This window comes from Monopterus albus, unplaced genomic scaffold (genome assembly GCF_001952655.1).
Source record: "Monopterus albus unplaced genomic scaffold, M_albus_1.0 scaffold173.1, whole genome shotgun sequence".
NCBI lineage: Eukaryota > Metazoa > Chordata > Actinopteri > Synbranchiformes > Synbranchidae > Monopterus > Monopterus albus.
In genome coordinates this window covers 1,063,379-1,084,507 of record NW_018128053.1, presented here as the reverse complement: position 1 = coordinate 1,084,507, position 21,129 = coordinate 1,063,379, and the positions used below count along the sequence as shown (strand labels likewise).

General features: G+C 40.8%; 1 protein-coding gene across 8 annotated transcripts in view; it reads right to left on the bottom strand.

Annotated features, from left to right (window-relative positions):
- The window catches only part of nrxn2b (neurexin 2b), a 711,574-nt gene that overhangs the window by 23,958 nt on the left and 666,487 nt on the right, over positions 1-21,129 (bottom strand). For 7 of the 8 annotated variants that reach the window (XM_020616301.1, XM_020616300.1, XM_020616305.1 and 4 more), the window contains 2 exons: positions 20,923-21,094; positions 7,056-7,145 (listed from right to left, as the gene is read on the bottom strand). In XM_020616301.1, coding sequence (XP_020471957.1) covers positions 7,056-7,145; positions 20,923-21,094 — 262 coding nt within the window. The remainder of the gene's footprint in view (positions 1-7,055; positions 7,146-20,922; positions 21,095-21,129) is intronic. The other variant, XM_020616308.1, reaches the window with a different exon arrangement.

Sequence of the window (21,129 nt, the reverse complement as noted above, 5' to 3'; positions counted from 1 at the left end):
GGGCGGTTTGCAGCCGAGTGTGAAGCAGCTGGGAGGAGAATCAGCACCTCCAAATCCGAGGCCATGGTTCTCAGTCGGAAAAGGGTGGCTTGTTCCCTTCCGGTTGGTGGAGAGTTCCTGCCTCAAGTGGAGGAGTTCAAGTATCTTGGGGTCTTGTTCACGAGTAATACATGTGACTAAAATGGTAAGAAAGAAGCACAAGGAAGAGAAGTGAGGTAGTGAGACAAACAGTAAAACTGTACAGAGGAAAAATGCACTGAAGTGGTTATCATGTAGAGGACACGGAATGACTGGGGTGTCACCTCCAGCTTTCCATTCTTATTTTCAATTGCAACTAATCACATCGTTAGCCTTACATTTTATAGTATGTACTTGTGATACAGGGTGGGCCACAGAAAAGTAGCCAACCTCTGGCGATAGTATGAACAAGCAAGTGGACTGTTTTGGAGGTGGGCTACTTTTCTGTGGCCCACCCTGTAGTATGAGGCCATAACTTCCCACTGTATGTCTCAATGCATCCTTGCTTGTCACGATTCAGTTCCGTTGCTTCCTGTCCGGCTTTTATTTTGACATTATTTCCTGTTTTTGTTTCACCTTAGTTTCGGTCTTTTTACGTTCTTCATCACTCACATTAGTTTCACCTGCTTCGTTATTATGTGCACCTGTTTACACCTCTATTTAGGCAGCGTCCTCCCACAAGGATGCTGCCAGATTGTTCTAGACCCCAGCTCTGACTTTCCAGCACTATATTCGGTTTTTGGTATTTGTGTTTCTGACTCGGACTGTTTTATTGTATTACTCTGTTCTGCCTCGCCCTCTTATCTCAGACTGCTTATGTGTATCGGCTTATCGGACTTTCCCTTCGGACTACGCACTTTGGATTCCCCTGGATGTACGTGTTTGCTGGCTCTGACCTGGGACCGATACAGACCATGAGTTTTTGTGTTTCCACCGTGTCTTGTATGGTTTTTGTTTAGTTTTAGTTCTCTTAATAAAGAGACGGTTTTGTTTTACACTTCCTCGTCTGGCCATTTAATTGAGTTCACAACACTTTTCGGCCGCATTACGCGCGCCGTTTCTGACACGTGCTGTCTGACCAGAAAAGATGCTCATGTAAAAGAAGTGGGTATTTGTGAATGAATTCCAAGGTTAGCCAAATGCTCAGCATTTGGAAAACAAAACAAAAGTCAGCAGACCCAAACTTGCTACTGTAAACTGTAGATGTACACAGACAGTTTTTCCTCTGAAGCAATGCCAGGCTTTCTCAGATTCATATTTTTGAGCTGCTTCTCAAAGCATTGTGGGTTACCAGCCAAAACAGTACTGACCAGCGAAGTGGAAAAACACAGTGGGGGCAAAAGTGTAAAAGGTGTAATTTCTTCGAATTTTGTACAAATGAGGGTGAAAATGGCCCGGAGTGAAAAGACAGACAGTGTGGTATAGCATTGGGACGGGAAGTGTGGTGTGTAGTCTTTACCAGATGTGAATAAATGTTTGTTGAGGAAAAAATTATTAAGAAAAGTAATTTTAAGATAACTGTAGCTTCTCTGATATTTGTAAATGTTTCCTGTTTTTAAAACAATAGAAATAAACAAGACTAAGTGGTGGCTGCCACACAGCCCCATATATTGTCGGATAAAGTCATAGGCTGCTTAATATGCATGCTTGCTTATGAGCAAGCTACTAGCCTGCGTGCACTGACATGCTCACAGCCATAAGCCAGAATGATAAAAGATGTTATTTCTCCTTTTAGCTCTGTTTGGTTTTACTGAGAGTTGCTTTGGCTTTTGAAAATGTTTGGCCTTCTTTTCTTTGTCTCTTCAGTCATGGTGGCTATAACAGCTCATACTAACAATTCTATCTATTCTGTCGCTGTATATGTAAAAAGCATCAATTCCTGCGTTCCTGGTACTGTAAACTGCCCTAAAAGCTGTTTTAGTACTAGCAAATTTCCAGTAGCAGCTTTGCATTGATGCACCACCTTCCTCAAGGAGGATGGTGCATTTTTCTAAACAGAGAGAGAAACATCTCATCTCAGATGAATGGTAATTACTAGTTGAGCCGAGCCAAGCTGAGGAGTGGGCTGGGCCTGGGCCATGCTCGGCTTGTTAATGCACAGATTGCTTGTCGGGGGCTGTGAAATAATGGATGTATGTCGGCTACAACCCCCAGAATGTAGGTGTAAGGTGGAGAGGAGGCCAGGCCTAATACTGTGCTCTCACCAGGCATAGCCTTTCCCCTTCTGCGGAGGAGGTGGTGGATGGAGGAAAGAAAAGGGAGACTGGAGAGAAAGTGAGGGACGTGGAGGTGAAAGGAAAGGAAAGAATGATCTCAGTGTACCCATGTTCAGGGTATATGAAAAGGACTGCAGCAGGAGAGAGAGGCAGCTTTCTCTCACCACCGTCATCATTACACCTCTCTCATCCTCCTTCTTGTTCTGTTATCTCACAGAGAGGAGGGATGCCATATGGTTGCAAGAGAATTTTATCTGAATTGTGTTCTGTTAGCTCAGTTTCAGGGTGGGAGGGATGGCCCAGAATTGACTTCTGCCAACAGACTGTTTTGTGATGTGCACAACATAACACTGGACTGTTTGCACGTTCACAAATCCTTCATGTCCCAGCAGAAATTCTAGCATGTGTATCAACAAACAAGAACTCCGCTTATTTTCACTTTCCTCTCTAAAGAAAAAAGACAATGAGGAGGGAGAAAGCAGAAGAAGACTAGCACACAAGGAGGTGGGGTGGGATGCTGACAAAGTCGATTATGAAGTGTTCCCATGTTATCTTCTCGGCGCAAGGCTCTCTTTGGTAATTAAGAGCATTTTGCTTTTCCACTCCTCAGGAGTTGGGCTGGTTTGGGTAAAACACTGTGCATTAATTGTGTTTGACAATGGAGATGAAGGGCCAAATGCAGCATGAAGTTGGACTTAAAGCCTTGTGAGGCACTGTGGGGCACTGAGGTCCTTGAAGGCAGCTGAGGGTGCAGAGATTGTGACGGTGAATCATCAGCACACTGGAGAGAGCAGTGGAATTAATCAGATGTGGCTCTATCTCTGATCCTGTATCTTTATGTGGATCTTAAACAAGTGATACTGTTGAGGGAGAGAGACGAAGACAGAGAGAGCACAGTGGTTAGCTAGAGACAGTCCCCTTTCTTTTTATTCACTCCAACTGTGACTGTGGTGTTTTAGGCCATTACATGGTAGGAGACCATGAAATAACAGCAAAGTGTCCCATCTTTTCAGCTACAGAACTGCTTTCTTGCAGCCGCTTTTTTTGTTCATGAGCAAACACGTTAAAATTCATATGATTTCCCCCCGACTTTACTCAAATATGGCCATAATAACACAGAGAGATCAAATGAGAAAACAAGATAGTAACTCAGCAGGACACAAAGCTCATCATGAGGGTGCTGAAAGACAGACTCAGATGGATTTGGTCTCTGTTGACTGTGTCATGATCAGAGAGAATCTCTGAAATGAAGCCAGAATCATGAACAGCTGATCTGGATCAGTGCCTGGCCTAGAGATTTTGATTGGGGCTCTGGCCCCACACCAAGTGGGAGGACTTGACTGCTTTCGATTAGGGAGTGGGGGAGCTCACACCAGATCATTAAACACTGAACATTAAACCTAGTTCTTCAGCTTTGCTTTTAGGCCACAGAGACCCGATGTCCTGGTATTCCTCCTTTCTCCTCATCCCAGCACAGATGTAGCTCAAGTCAGAGCTTGATCGCCACGCTGTTGGGGAGCTCCACAGGGATAGACTCCTTGCCAGAAAAAGATGTAAAGCTCCAATTCTCTCAGGGAGCTTTATTCATTTCCTTGCTCATCTGCTAAAGTAACAACTAAGGGACATTGATTCTTGCTGGTTATTCTTAATTTGTATTTTCCAGTGGGGCTCCCTGATGAGAACAAGAAGCTGAAACACATTATTACTGTTTCTAGGAAAAGGCTACATTGATGTAGGGGGTCTTGCCAAGCTTTTGAGGAAGACAGGCAGAGAAAAAAGAGGTGGATTAAAGCTGAGTGAGGGGTGGGAAGGGTAAATAAAAATGAGAAAACCTGTGATGACAAGGAGAGAAAGACAAGAATAAGTTGACAAATTGGAGTAAATTTTGGCTCAGACAGAGCTGGGAAAACTTCTGGAACTCAAGATTTTTATCCTCCATTGGCTTCCGGTAATGGTTGCCCTTTTGGATTTAGTCAGCAGGCACAAAGTTGGCCAGATATGCTCACTCTGATCTGCCTCACGCAGTAGGGGAGATGGGATAAGGGCTTCGGAATGAGATGCAGCGCCACAGCACAGCTCTCCTCTAGGACACTGCCGGCTCCAGTGACTTCCATTATACCCTGATGTGACCAAAATACTGATTTGTGAGAATTACTGCGAGCGATTAGTTCCAACGAGATCTGAAAGATTAAGTTTTTCATGCTACATTGAATTTTACTGAATTGATGAAACCTTAAAAGCTGTTGGAGAGGAGACCCACGAGGCTGATTGGTTTGTGGACTCTGAAGCATGTTAAGACCTTTTGAGGCACAGATGTAATAAAACCACCAGACCACCCAAGATTAGAGACCAAAACCCCATACTGGTAATACAACCTGGACCATAATAAGACATCTATTATAGGATGAATGATCCAGGCTGTTTACCACATCAGTCCATAATAAAACACACACACACACACACATACCATTCACAGAATATTCAAAACATTTTCCATTTCCTGAGTGGTGAAAACAATAAATGTTAAAGGGACCTTTCTTCCAGAGCAGGTGCGTCATGCGTCTGAATTTGGTGTTCAGTTATGTGCTTTGTTTTAACCCTCTGAGTTTTGGATTTCATGGAAGTGCAGACAAGGGGAAGTAGCCACTTGGGAGATTTTTGTATTTTGTTGCCTTTTAGTAGTAGTTAGAACTTAGTTAGTTTTTTATTTAGTTTTTTGTCCCGAGTGATCGCTCCAACCAGTCCAAGTTCTTCCAAATACTGATATCCAGGTCCAATTGCGTTCAAATGTTAAACATCATTTATAACAAGGTTATAACTGAGGGCTCTCTGAATTTGTCACCAGCAGCACAAAGCAGGAAAACGTGACAAATCGTTGCCAAACTATCAATGGAAGATGGGGAGTCATTAGAGAAGCCCTCAGCAGTTAGTGTGGGTGGAGTTTGATTTGCTGTTAGGTGGTTAGATTCTGCTTTGAAGTTTCTTAGATTTCGGATCTAGTCGCTTCCTTATCAAAGCAACAAACTGCTTTAACCCTTTGAGCTTGGAAATGTCCACTAATCCCCTCATTATCTAGACTATTATGTCCTTTATGTCATCTTAGTAATGATTTTCCAAAACTAATTTGCCTCTTCAACCACAGCATGTGTATAACATTTCTTTAACATATCCAATCCTGTCAAATAAACAAATAGGCAACCTTGCACGACAACATACCTCATTTTAGGTTTGATGAGGATTATTTTTTTAATTTGTATTCCTGCTTCTTCTCAATGCTCTCATTTTAATCACTTCTTCCAAACTAAAGAATAAAGAGAATAATACATCCAGTTTTAAGCCCATTCCATTTCAAATTATTTCATTAGTGGGCAAGTCATTTTTATTGATCCAGTTATTCAATTTTCATCTCCCAAGGGTGTTTAATTCTTATTTGTGTCCCAACTACCCTCAGCTGAAGTGAATTCCCTGAGAACAGTCAGTTTATAGGAACTGGAGATGAATGCAAGAATAGTTTTGTTTCCATGAATTAAATATGCAAGCGCTTCATTTATCTTGTTTGTTGCATGAATACTTCATTTTACAAAGTTTTATCTTCTGAATTCATCCTTGCATGTGTTATTATTCCCAATACCATTTCAAAGGGGCACCTAAAGCTAATTGGATAATGCTTGAAACTCTTATTTCCTGATCATCACAATACATCTGTCATGTAAAAAAGAAAAGCTAATGCAAACCTTATTGTAAAATCTGAAAACTTTGGACATTGATAACCTACAGTAAAACATCCATTAGTAAAAGTTCTTATCCTTATACAGTACATTTGGTTTTATTATGCTAAATGGAAGTCAATGTGCTATTATCTTCCTTCTTGATTTTAAACTATCAGACTTCACAAGTGCATAAAACATAAATGTCTGTGGTGCTTTTTGCTTCAACACAATCTATCTTTCTGTTTAATTGTATTCTCTCTATTCCTCTCTTTGTGAAGAATCAACCACCTTCAGCAGCACAAACATATGGCACAAGACAGACAAAGAGGTCGGGACATTTAGCACTCAAAGGGTTAAAGAACCACATTCGACACTAGTGATGCATAATGTTGGGCAGAAAAATGGCGTCCACATGCTGCAATGAATGTGGACTGATTATTGAACAAACGCTTCAAGAGTCCCTTTAACTTTTAGTGACTTTCGGGGGGGGGAGGGGTCCTTTTTTTCTTGAAAATTCAGTAAGAAATTCATGTTTTTTATGTTTTCATAAAGTTCACATTCAGCCAACAAAGACAAGAAGGAGGCAAACGGAATCAATAGGCTATTTATATATACATATAAACATGTGGTCAGGTTTTTAGGGGGTTATGTTGGGTTAATTGGGGGTTAATTCTCTGAAGAGATGCAGCACCACTTTAAGGTGCTTTGGATGTGGTCCCTTGAATATTTGTCCACCTAATATTAGAGAATGGTCATTGTTAAAAACTATATGCTGTAATCTTTTTCAAATGCCAGTTATTACATGATGAACAGCTTCAGCTGGGTGTGCTAGTAGGTAAATATGGCAAATGTTTGATAGAAAATAATATATCTTCCAACAGTGCCTGATTTCCTGGTTGTTTTTCAGGTACCAATTGAGAATAACTGTTATATACTGTATTAGCCAATCATTATTAGGCATGTTAAATCTAAGCAGTGGATTATAGGGGACCGACAATTCTGTTAAAGAGCCAAATCACATCACCCTTGTGGCACTGCACCTCCTCCAGAGTGGTGGTTAACGGTAGGTTAGGCGGTTAGATCATTAGTGGAGTTAAAGGGATTTTATTACCTTTGTCGAGTAGCCACTCGTCAACTACCCGACCGAGTCGGTATGGGATTCTTTGTCTAGCAATAGCCAGGCGCTCATTATCAAAGTTCCCTTTAAGAAATTTGGAGAAGACAAATTAAGAAAGGTTACAAAAAAATCTGGAAGTTGAAAGGTTAGAAGTTAGAAGGGCAACATGGCAAATGTTTAGCAAGTTATGTACTTTAAATCAGCTTTAGTTAGGACAGGAAGAACTTGAGGATGTGTTTTTGGGCTGGTTTGTTTGATTAGAGTTAACAGCATTCTAGTTACATTCAGTTTAAATGATTTTTAAAAGTACTAGCAAGTTAAACAGATTTATGAATTATTTAGATATAGTACGATTACATTTGTAGTGCTAATGTACTGCTATACGCAAAGAGAATAACCTTTAGAAATGCATTAACAGTAATGAAGTAAATTAAGCTAGAATAACACAGATCCAGGAATCAGTGAACAACAGAATTACTACACTGTGGATGAATAAAGCAGAAAAAAGACATTTCATTGTCAGCAATAAAACACTGTTACTTCACATAACCATGAGATAATCACACAGAACTAAAACACATTTCATGGTTGTTTCAAGGAAGACACATCTTAGTTCCCAATGCACACAAAGAGTCACTGATTACCAAATTACCACCTCCCCAAATCTGACAACACGATGGCATGCTGCCCGTGGAGCACACCTTCACTTTGAATCCAATTCTTCTACTTGAACTAAAGTGAAAAGGATTACTGAAACTATCAGCACTCTGTTTTTCTCAGGTTTTTGCCTTATCCTGTAATTGAGCACTTCTCAGTAGCACTTGGCAATTAGCATCACTTCATCAGCATGTCAGCAAAGTTTCAGAGCAGCTGTACAAACTTATTATCCCTTCAACTTCTCTTCATTCAACCTTGGGGTCATGTTACCTACATTTCCCAACACTGTCAACAGAGATGGAGCTGGAATTCGGGGGGATGAGGCCTGATGGTGTCTGGCTGGGGGCTTGATGAAGTCTAATGTGGTGGCAATGTCAGAGGCTTAATTAGGAGTTATTGTCTATGTCAAACAGCAATCTCTGCAGATTAAACGCTAAAATGAGAGAACTAGGAGAGAAAAAATTCCAGAGAGGTCCTAGATTACACTATTATAACTATAATACATGGGCAATTATCCAATTTGATTGTCTCTGTGTCTGAGAAATTGAATCAAACGTGTCACTAGCTACATACATGGTGATATCATTCAGCACTGAGGGAGTGGTCAATTCATGCAGCCCATGTTTGAAGCGTACTTAATCACCCCCTACAACTCCAAGCACCATTGAACTCAGAAAAATCAATCAACTTATGAGTTACTACTACTTTCTCCTGATTCTGTGAACCAAAGTGAGCCCAAATACACTAGTGTGGTAAAGTACAGTGGATGTTTTTGTAATGAACTGAAGCTGTGCTTTTGCCCTAAATCACCACTGAACATTATCTTAAGAGTCTCTGAAAACACAGCCTAAGCAAATTAGAGTTTGGGCCCAGCTGTTTTACTGGTTTTGTGATATGAAATGCTGAAGAGCCACTGGGCTTGACAAACACTGCTGAAATTATCTACAGCAAGTCAGAAAGTGAGGGAGTGTTTGGAACCATAGTTTAAACAGCACGCAGAGGTACTCTGATGTATATCCTGCATCCTAACTAGCATACTTTGATTATGCTCCCCAGACTACTTCGTGCTGCTGGAGTGATCTTAAAGAAACCAACTCTCAGTTCTGCAGTACCCGCTTTCACTCCCCAGGGGTCTCTCTGCTCACACTGCCCTGCCCAATAATGGATCACACAGTAACTGAGGTTACTGTATATGAACATACACAGTTTGAGCATGAGGAAGATGCCCACGATGAAAAAGATAATGTGAACAAAGATGAGAAAGAAAGGTAGTAAAAGGAAGAAGGCAGGAATGAGTGACAGAGGCAGGTAGATGAAGAAGCAGGATGAGCATGTATGGGTAGGTGGTTCCAACGCAGCATATGACTCAGTGTCATTCAGAAACCGCACTTGAAGCTCCGTGTGTTCACGTGGGTGTGAACTGACTTAGGAAGTGACAGATAGGATGAAGCACATAAATTGTTAATGGCTGTTTTTATCTTTCTAGAATGTGTAATTGCCAGTAATTATGCTTTTTATTACTTGCAATAAAGCCTCAATTAACCCTACAGGGGGTCTAAAAAATCTAGAAGTTTTAAAAATATTTCTAGTAGTTTTCAGTGATGTGAAACCTACATTTTAAAGACAGAATCTCATTTCATTGGTGGTTTACCTCTGACTACAGATACACACACACACACACACACACATATAAAGCAACATACTGTACTTTTCTTATCTGTAATAGCAGCAACCTGCTCTAAATTAACAAAAAAACTGAATTGCAGCATTTTAGTGTGACCAATTATATGCATGTGTTCACCTAGCACTAAACATTAGCTAGGTACTACTATGCTGTCTGGAAAGGCAGTGCAGCAGTTATAGTGTGGCACACTCACGACCCCATTTAAGAAATGGCATGGCCACTCTGTAACAATCACTGAATTAGGGGAGGAGAGACAGATGCTGCTGGCAACACAATGAGAGAGTAAGGGGAACGATGGCAGAACGAGATAGGTGTGGTGGTGGTGAGGCAGTTGTTGCAAAAAGGTGATAAAATAATAATGGAGCAAAAGGCAAATAGTGGGAGGCAGTAGTCTTTAGTGAGATGAATCAATCTTGTGCATGTATGTATGTTCTCCTCCTACTGCTGCATCTGCTATCTCGTTCCCCAAATCCTGACTAAATCTCCTCCCTCTTCTAATGCTCTTGTGTGAATCACACTGAGGCAGCCACTTCCAGTAACTTAATCCCATGAAGGATCTATGTTATCATGCAAAGGCTGTTGATAAGAACTATCAAATCGAGAGATGGAGTTCTCCCTCTAGTGGCAGCTGTCAGACACTGCAATCAGGAAACTAATAATTTCACCCTCCTTTTCCTCTGAGCCTTTCCATTTCTATACTGCTTCCATTCTTTCATTAATCCCTTTTCCTTGTCCTACTCAGTCATTTATTCCTTCCTACTTCCTCTTTAACCAATCTTCTCTGCTTTTTGTTCCCTTGTTCTCTAACGATCATTCATCCACACTTCATTCCTCATTCTTACCTTCCTTTTGAGTTCTTACTCCCTAATTCCTTCCATACCCCATTCTTTCCTTGCACCATAACACCCTCCTTCTTGTCTCCCAATCCAGTCATTTTTCCTCCAGGCTTTGTTTCCCTGTTCCTTTTTTCCAAAATGTGTTTCTGTCAATTGTTTCTTACCCCTTTCCTGTTCCCATTTTTTTCACATCTGTTCCCTTAATTCCCTCCTTTTGTTTTGTTTACCTTCACCTCATTTTATCCCCCCATCCTTCTTCACTGCCTGGTAACACAGCAAGTTTAGTACTAGAAGATTAAAAATGGTGCATTGTAACAGGGGCATTGTCATCCATTACTACACAGAGTCTGACTAAGTGTATAACTGGGAAATAATACATGCTATGAGTGAAGTGTGTGTGCAGTATGCACACCTGTGTATATTCTTTCCCTGGAAACAGGAGTGAGTGACATCCTCATCAACATCCAAGACAAAACAGGAATCTAAGGATGGTTTTGTGTATCTACTTTAAACAAACAGATGGACACTAGAAAGAAAACAGTGGAATCAGTGACCACTGTGCATATAACCGAGTAAAAAAAGTATGTTTAGATGCAGGAAAAAATAATGGCATAAAGTTCTATTGGACGAGTTTTTGTGTCATCTGCACCACAGTATCAGAAAATCGAAAATTCCTCCATGTCCTACTCATGTGTTTGCATATATTTGTCTGGATCCATAGAGAAATAAGTAATTCTACATGAAGCAATGAAAGTTTTCCCTATTCCCTCCTCTCCCCAACAGTTGAATCCTGCTCTGCATGAGAATGTGGTGACAGACTAAACAGCTGGGCCCTTCTCTTTTCCCCTCATCACCATTATCGCACTTGCACTGCTCCCAAGACTATTCCCTTTGCTTGGTATGATAGACAGTGAAGCATTGCTATCAGATCTAGCACTCAAAGTAATCTGATATACAAGTGAGAGAAAAATGAGTAAATCAAATAGTGGATCTAAGGTGTACATTTTCTTTTTAAAAGCCAACCTTGACTAATGGACACCAGTGGCAACAGTCGAGTTACATGACGACTAACAGTATGATTATTTATCCACACTAGCCATGTATGTTTGTCCAGCTGACATGCCTGCGGTTCTGGACCGCCTGAGGCTCAGACTGTCCTCTCTGGATTCTCTAGATCCAGAAACCTGTCTTTCCTTCTCTTCAACCTCATGTTTGGTGCCTGGAGCATCAGATGGATTAAGACATGACAGGGCCCATCGTGGGTAGTCATCACAGCTGCTGTGCAAGGGGCAGGGTACGGGTGCACTGAAAGACTGGCACCTCAGGGAGACAAAGCAAGGTGGAGGACAGGCGACAGACCTGTGCAGCATGCTGGGAATGTAGAGTTTCTGTTTCGATGTCTGTCTGGGACAGCTTGACTTTAGTGTGCTGATAATCCCACATATGAATCACACGCTGTTCTGTCTTGCTCTCTGTTTCCACACATATCAGTGCATATGTGTGTATCTCTGTGACCTCACATGAATGTGTGTGTGTCAAGACTCTCCAAAGAGTCAACTATATATAATGTAGTTCTGCGGGCAGCCAAATGCCCTTGTACAGGACACCCACACTGAAAACCCATCCACAAGAATGGAGATTACATTGGAGACAATTGGCCATCAACCATCAAGCACTTCCCCCCCTCTCACTGAAACCTCTGTCTACCTAGCCTCATTCTGTTTTTCATTAGGTAACTTTAGATGGATTGCTCCCATATCCACTGGGTGTCTTTGAGAGCAGATGGGAAGAAGAAACCACTGCCCCATATAATGTAACCTTGCGCTACCTCATGCATCTCTGCACACATCTTCATCTTATCAAGTCATTTTGAACTGTCTCTTAAAGCAACGTTTTCTTTAAAAAGTGGTAAAGTCTACCAGTGTGGTTAAATAGATACTGAAAACGGTTAAATAGATACTGAAACAGACATTTAAGTAATTTTCTAGGGTGTCAATTCTGTCAGATAACTGCCCTAAAACCAAGGAATATATGGTTTTAGCAAATTCTTGAAAGAAGTCGGTCAGTAAACAACTTGTCCTAAGAAAACAACATATTAAGAAATTTACATAAGAGGTTTATATACCTAGCCCTTGACATAGATCCTACCTGGGTGGTCCACCCGTGTATGTATGTATATATATATATATACACACATATGTATGTGTGTGTATTTGACCACATTAACATAGGTATTCAAATGGGAACATATTTCTGAGCAAAGAAAAACCAACAGCTGCATATGGTGCAAGATTTAAATAGCAGCCTATTTTAATTGCTGCCGTGTGGAATTTTATCAGAATAACGAGACAGGCAGCGCACTTCTATTTCTGTAGAAACAATGCTTCTATAGGCAATTTTGTCTTCTGAGACATGGTTATAGCTTAGTTTACCAAAAAAGTCTGAGCTTCTCTTTTAAGTTAACCATATTACACATCTTATGTTTGATGCATGACAGCTTGCACAGCTAAGAGTATGTATTACTGATTCCTATGATTTATAATTCCTCATCACAACAATCAGATGAACAGCACAAGAACACCAGCAAGCACAGAGGGCCATAGTAGTATTGTATTGAATAAATAATAGACAATTCATGCAAGCGCGTGTGTTAATTACTCAAAGCAATCTTTTCACTCTCCGGCTCTGCACTACTTAGCCGTGTCTTAATCTTTTTCTCTTTCTTCACCATTACTTTCTTTATTATTTCTCAGTCCTCTCTCTCTCTCTCTCTCTCACGCTCCATCATCTTGGCCAATAATTGGAGATACCTGCAAACTGTGCAAGAGCCAATAAGAAGGGAGCTCATAACACCAGAGGCTCAGTAAGAGCTGGAGAATAAGGGGAAACTGTCATCAGTAAAAAGTGGCTAAGCTGACTGACTAACTGCCTCTTACTTTTTCTGTGCTGTACTTTATGGAATATAATGATGAGTTAAATAAAATCCAAACAATGGCAAATGTCAGTTATGCATCTGATCAATGGCCTGAGAGCACTAGCCATTGCCCAAGGGTGCCATTAAACTCGAGTGTGACCTTAAAAACTCCACTTCACTAATAACTTTAACGGATTAATGACCATGTTTAATTTATGTATTAATTTAGTCAATAAGGGTTTAAAAGGATCCCTGACCTGCCTCATGGTATCAGTAGTACATCTGAAACAGTAATCCCATTGTTCACAGTGGATGGAGTTTTAAGTAAAAGTCTTTTGTCCTAAAATTAAGTAAAATGCATAAGTATAAAGTATTTAGATGTAGCCAAGTATCAAAAGCAGAACTACTGAAGTACTTAGAATCCTCAGTGACCATTTGCAGAGAGTTTTACTTTGAGGTGCCAGTTTATCAGGTACAAAAATTCTGTCTAACAAATCGGGCTCTTATTTAACACCACCTTTACGAAGGTTCTAATGTTCAGTATAAAGCCGAAACAATAGCCAATTGATCAACTAGTTAATCCAGAGAGGAATCAATACTTTTCTCTGTTGTAGGGCCTTGAGAAATTATGCTGGACACATTTCACTATATTAATCCTAGAGTGAAAAATTATTAATCGATTAATTAAGAATTAATAATTAATCAATAATGAAAATCATTATTTGCAGCCTTAGCCCTAGTTCAACTTAATGGTCAATTTTGAGGTTTTAGATCATGCTGAACGGTACTGCCTTATACTGAGGGATGGTCCTTATATTATACCAACTGAGTGTTGTATAAAAATTATATTAGAGCTTATTTTAACTACATTAATCCTAATAATCCTAGTTAAATCCATAAAATGACCATTTACCTAACACCAATCTACTATTTTAAGAAGTTTTCTTCTTATGTATTGAAATGTACTAATATTCATGGATTTTGAGTAGCCGAATTCTAATATGACCTTTAAAAGAGCGGATTCGCTTTAGGTTTTAACAGAGTTTTCCATTTACATTTTATGCTGATGTGCAAAAAGTGACAAACTAAAAAAAAAAAAAAAGTGCTCACTTATCACAGTTTCGCTTGGTGGGTTGACCAGTGTTGAAAGATGTGCATTAGGAAGAATAGTTAAGTCTGCATCTAAAATTACTGGCCACCCCCCTCTGTTCAGTTTACAAAGGTCAGCTTCACCAAAGGACTTTGATCATTGGTTTTCAGCTAGCGCCTCCTCTCTTTGAGGAGATGTCCTCTGGGAGGAGGCTCAGACAGCTCTGTTAGAAATTTGAGTTTCTTTTTCTTCAAGAGTACTTTAAAAGTTTAAATGAAAAATGTGTGGCTTGTATGGCCTGAGAGACTAAACCAGCCTCATGTTTCAACTAAGAAGCTTGTTGTATCAAAAGTGAACGCTGTAGTTTTGCCATTTGATTCACCACAGGTTTTTCTGGCTGTACTCAGAGATCTTTCCCTCTGTAATTTGACAAAGTTCAGTCATTTCCAAGCAAAATTCATACATTGCCAATCAACAACCAATTTTGAATAGTTTTGTTTTCAGAATTAGCAAAGATTGGTTTTCTTTTTGTTTTGGAAGCATATCCTCTGTGTGTTAAAATGTAATGGAGTAAAAAGATTAATATTTCTAATTTAACAGCAGTGGAGCACATTCAGAAGTAGTTGAAAATAGAGATACTACTCATTTATGTTTCCCCCGTGCTTCTATAATGTAAATATTCAAACCAAATGAAAGTACCCTCAAGTTAGGCTTTATTACAACATTTAAATAAATGTTCTTAGTTACTGTCTACTGCTGCCTGGTATGTGGACCTCTGCAGGCTGTAATGATGAATCGGGAGATGAGTCGCCTGGTGGTGCCTCAGCAGTGCATACTGTAATTACCTTTAGCATCATTAACAGATAAATGAGCCTTGCTTGCAGTTTATAGAGCTGCTCCTCACAAACAACATAATACTAAAGATGGACAAGATGCCACGCTAACAATGCATCAGCCCACACACTTATCTCTCATCCTCATCCAGCTCAGTGGACCATCAAAGTCACACAGGGCCGCTTGGGTGCTGCTTTGCTTTCAGGCTTGAGCTACTGAAGTGAAATCTAGTCCATGCTCAGCTCAAGTCCATGTGCCTCCGGCCATTTGTCTGACTGTGTTGTCTTGTATAGAGTGCACCTCTCTCCTGTCCTAATCCTGTTGCTCTCCCCCAACCTTGAGCATTTTAACTGACACTACTGAGTGCCTTCATACAGTATTAGTTTTCAGTAAGGGTAGAGGGAAGCAGGTCCTCTGGGCTGGCTCGACTTCCCTTCCTCACATTATCTCTGTCTTCCTTGCTTATTCATGCTTGTTTTCTTTTCCTCTGAGTGCGGAGGTTGCGAAGACCAAGATGGATATCCAGAAACCATGGGGACACAAAGACAATGGCAAAAAGATTTAGCAAAGAAGGAAAGCATGCCACTGAGAGCTTCATTGTCTCTTTTCTGAGACCGTTTATCTAAGGAGTACAAGCACCCCAACTGCTCAGTCAAATGAACTGGGGCTGACCTTGCTGGCACAAAGAAATGCTCACTTCTGTGAATCCATGTCCCTCTTCTTGTTGAACAGTTCCTTTAAATGTCTTAGAAAATGTATAAAAGGAATAACAAGAGGTTTCTCTTTGTAGTTTTGTCTTTGCTCCTTCTTTTGCTGTCCTTTATGATCTGTATCAAGCAGTGCGGTCTCCATAAAATCAATAATATTGCATCTGAGTGCATTTCAAGTAGCAGGTAACTTGGATGTTTGTTATAAAATTATTCCTGGCTCATGTACAATGCTACATAGTGTGTGTATGTGCCTGTGTATGCTGCATCATGCTATACAGGCTATGTGTAATCTTCCCAGCAGTGAGGCAATCCAATTAGTAAAGCAACTATTACTCAGTAACACATGAAGCCTCATCCATCACAGCAGTGACAGCAGGTAGCTTCCCGTATCCATATTGGATCTCACCTTACTTCTTCCACCCAGCCTCTACTTCTCTGTCTCTGCATTTTGCATCACTTCATTCTTCTTTGCCCTCAGTCTATCATTTTCCAGTGATGCATCCCCAGCACTTTGCTGTAGAGTACTACTGCATTTCCTCCCCTCAGTGTCTCCTGCTGTCAACCACTCTATCCATGCACTACCACCCCCCTCTGCCACTTCCTCTGTTTAATTCTGCTCAGCTGCAGCCCAATCCAAATGTAAAGCAAAGTGACAGCTTTATAGTACAGCTACTGCCTGTAAATACTGGCAAGTGAAAAAGAAATAGTAAGTGTGGGAGAAAGGCAGGGCACTGTGCTCCCTCACTGGTCACAATGATACGGTTATGAGGCAAACTATGGTAATCCCAGCCAATACACTGCAAGGGTGACAATGTAACTACAGCTGTAAAATGTATAATGATTATCCAAAGCTCAGGGGGTGCCGCAATGAAGTCCAAATGCCAAGTGTGTTATAAACCCACAGGAAATGAAAGGATTTTTCCAGAAGCCCCCTTCTTATTGTAATGTCATAATTTACTGTGGTGAATTACTGTGATGACAAAAAGCTTTAATGTGAAGTTATTCACAAGGAGAGAAGGTGATGAGATGAGGGGGGAGTCAGACACAGCCACCTCCATACTGTACACTCACACAAAATTATAACTACATAAACTATATAAAGACACACATCAAGACAAAAATGAATTCAGTCACACACACTTCACACTGACATGCTGTATATACACATCCAAAAGCACAAACACACCTCTCTTCACCACTATGGAATACATACTCCCTTGTAGTGCTTACCTTCTCCTACTCTGACTCTGGTGGGATAGAAATGAACTGAATGTGCATTTAATATTGGTGTTATAGATACTTTACTGAAATCATTAAGTCCAGACTATGTAACTTTTGAAAAATACGTATGAAAAATTGAATTACTTAGCAATAAAAAGCACCATTATTTAATTTAATACACTCTTGGGTTTTGTCAGTCCAGTATGAACAGTGTTTACTGATGTTAGCAAACCTTAGGTAGCCTACCTTTGTAAACGGTATATAATGCTTTTCTATGCACTGTAGTGCACTCAAAGCACTTTACAGCACTTCCCCTTCACCCATTTGCACACACAAATGCTCACACATTCACACGCTGGTGTCATCACTAGAAGCAACTAGCAGTTCAGTGTTTTGCTCAAGGACACTTCAAAATGTGGACAGGAGAAGCCGGGGATCGAACCATTGACCCTACGGACCCTGTCTACTTCCTTTGCCACTGTTGCCCCTACCCCCACTTGTGAAATATAATGCTAACAGCAACAGAAATAAACATTTGCAAAGTGACTGTAACTGACATAAACCTCATGACAAAATACTTATTTAGAGTTAGCTAACATTACCTGACCTCAGCCAACATATGCTACTGGTCATACAATGCCAAGTAAGACTATAGAAGCAAATCCCTGTGGATTCAACTTGGTATGTTAGTTAGTTTGTTTTTTTTTTTTTTTTTTTTTTTATTCATCTTGAATTTATCTTTTCATTTGTACAGGGAAAAATGTGTTATTTTGTCTCTCAAAAGCAACTTTAATGTTCTCTGAGAAATCATGTATGACAGAAGCTAAGAACCCATGATGCACCTCCTTAAGACAGTTATATAAAATGGTAAAAATGCAGACTAAATGATTAGCGACATCTAGTGTGGTGCCTTTCTTACAACAGATGAGCAGTAAATAAAGGGAATCGGGTATGAAATGGTACAATTACTGTCCGTATGGCACTACTGCTAACATCTGCCTGTTTATCTGTGGCTAGGTTCAGGCGCTCAGTGTGACACAAGGCTGTTTTTATTGAGCCAGCCTGCCATTTTGGGAATGTGGTAGGTGGGACGGGCCAGTAACTGTTGCTGTGGAACCCACTGGGGACGCCTGACACACTGGATTAGCTGGCCGGTTGCTCCTCTGACAAGTTTTGTCTGTTCCCTGTCCATCAAATGCATAATTGTGCACACAGAGACATACAAAAAAAGCATGACACATGCTATGCACTGTGTCATGCAAGCAGATAGATGTGTGCCCTGTCACACACAGAATCAGACATACCCCCCCACCACGCACAAACACACTCCCTGAGGACTACAAACATCAATTCATGGGACATCAGGAGATGTGTTGCTTTGCTGTTGAATGTGCCTGACCTGTGACAACCATGTTTGCTGACAACATCCTGTCTCTCCAAATCATCACCTTGCAATGGCCTTCTGTTTATCAGCACGCTGCTGGCAAGGAAATGGAGGCTTCGTACAGAAAGCATTGTAAACACCTCTGATCCTAACAAATGTTTGGACTGAGGCCCTAATTATACAGTGCCCAAATATATGCGGGTCAGAATAAGATACGCAACGGCAACCTGTCACTGTCGTTCTTGTGTAAGAGGGCAGGTTTCCTTGCCTTTTCTGGGAACTTTTACTTTTCTGAGGCCATGGGCTTTGGGAAGGGAAATCCCACATATAATTCTGTTTGCATAAGGCATTAGACATGGCTCAAAACTGCAATAACATCCCAGCGAGACGACCTGATGTGGGTCACACCAATCCCTTTGAAGGAGATTATACTGGAAACTACACTAAACTTAAAATGCCTCACTGGAGGCATGTTTTGTGACAGCTTCTTCTGTGAATCTAGCTACACTGACATTTTAAAACGTTTTCATCGTTTCATTGGGACAACATGGCAATGATATAAACATCAAAAACATAAAGTGGGTTTGAATTTGTTCAGAGTATCTGTTGTCCTGTTGAGCGAATCATAAGAACACTAACTCTCCAATCTGGGTTACAGGAAAATGTTTCAACAAGGGAACTCCACCCTTTTTCTTTCTCCTTTCTCCAAAACACTCTTTTTTTCTCTCTTTACATACCTCTTGATACCTCTTGGCTCTAAGTTTCCCCCTCAATCCCTCACTCACTTTCTCTCATATGTTTTCCCCGCCCTTTTGTGCCATGTGCCTTAGACTCACTCAAAGTTTTGCATTCCTAATTTGTAACATCTCTGTATACCCAGAAAGCGTCCCCACCACACGATGATGACTCCCTTCATAGGGAGTGTCATCAAAGCAGGCACTCAAAAATAGCTTGAGTGTATCTAGCTATCAAACCAAAGTTAAACCCCCCCCCCCCCACCACACACACACAGCCTTCTCTTATTCCCCATAACCACCTAAATCTTCAGATTTAATTCTTGATCAGCAGAGGAAAAGGAAAAAAATGTTTAATAAAGACAACTGCAGCAGCAAGGAGGGGTGGAAGAAAAATAATATGGAGTGTCCATTAATGTTTCCGGATGAAACAAAACAGATTTGGCTGTTGACAGTTTAACAGGCTGCTCCGCTGTTATTTTCTAAGCGGTTAGCACTATTGTTAGACGGCTCCTCTTTGGAGCATGTGCTGTAGTGAAAAGGGCTACATTTCCATCATAATAACAACTGAAAAGAGTGCACTGTCACAGGGCACTTCCTCTTCTGGCTGAGACGCATGCCCCTCAGTCCAGCCTCGCTGTGCTGATGGATGAACAAGAGAATACGCTGTTCTGAATGCCAAAACAAAGCCGCAAAATATGGGATCACTGCTGTGACAGAGAATGTCACAGTCCCATTGCTCTATATGTCAACTAGAGTAAATATCATGGCCACATTAGCTGCACTCTCCCTGCTGTTTGAAACAATGACCAAACATAGACAGTGCTTTTAGACAATGAATATGGAACACATTGACTTGGAGACTTACAAGTTGGACAGTATCAGTGTAGAGCATCAAACGTCAGAATAACTGTTTGCACATATTTGAATGTACCAGAACCTAATTCTTTGTCAAACTCCTGTTTTAGTCTTCAGATGGTTAGTTTTCCATGTGATTATTAATGCCTAACAGTGGCCTGGCTCAGCCTGGTGTTTACCAATTCCAAACTCCTGATTTCGGGAACACAAAATGTCTTCCTTTGAACAACCATGAACAAAGAGGAAACACAATGGAGAGAGAAATAAAGTGAGAGCTTCAGCATGACCAAAATAGCCTCATGAAATTCAGGCCAAAATACAATACCATGATTATGGTTAAACAACAAGCGGGTGAATTAGCACCCTCCCAGCATTGACTCATTGGGTGTTTGTCCCCATTCAGAGTCTGTAATGATTTTGCATCTCTGTTAATCTTTGAGCCGAGGCGTGACTTATAAACCCCTCTGGATACCTTTCCAGTGTAAAGTGTCCTCCCTCTTTATCCTGCCCACAAACCCATGTTTACCAACCATACCTGACTGGCATATTCCCACTGTGCTGGCCTCAATACAACACTGACTTTCACAGTGCCACAGCGGTAGACTAACTGCAGAGCTGGATTTGGAGATGGCTTGCCTGAAGAAGGCTGCTTGGCTCTTTCTGCCTTTTAGATCAGAACCTGACTTAATCAGCTCAAATAACACCTGAATATTAATGTTATGATAAATAAACAAGAACCCTTACAGATTATTTGACAAATTAAAGAAAGACATTCATTTTGAGGCTCAATTATTGTATAATATTTATTTCCCAATGCTCGCTCCTTCTCTCTCCACTGTGCTTATGCAGTTTATCTGAGAATTCTAAATGCAAAGGTTCTAATCCAACACTTATAAATCCTCCCTCCCCCAGTCCACAAATTCAGACCCCTGTTCCTACCTGAGGGGAAACGTTCGATGACGGGCTGATTGTCCACCTGCAGTGTGGCATTACCACCGCTACGTGTGAATCGCACCACATGGTATTTGCCGTCGCTCACCATCACCGCACTCTCCTCAATGGTTATGTCGTCCGTTCCCACGTTGAAGATCACGCCGATCTTTCCCCGTTCCTATAGACAGAGGACAAAATATAACACTGTGAGAA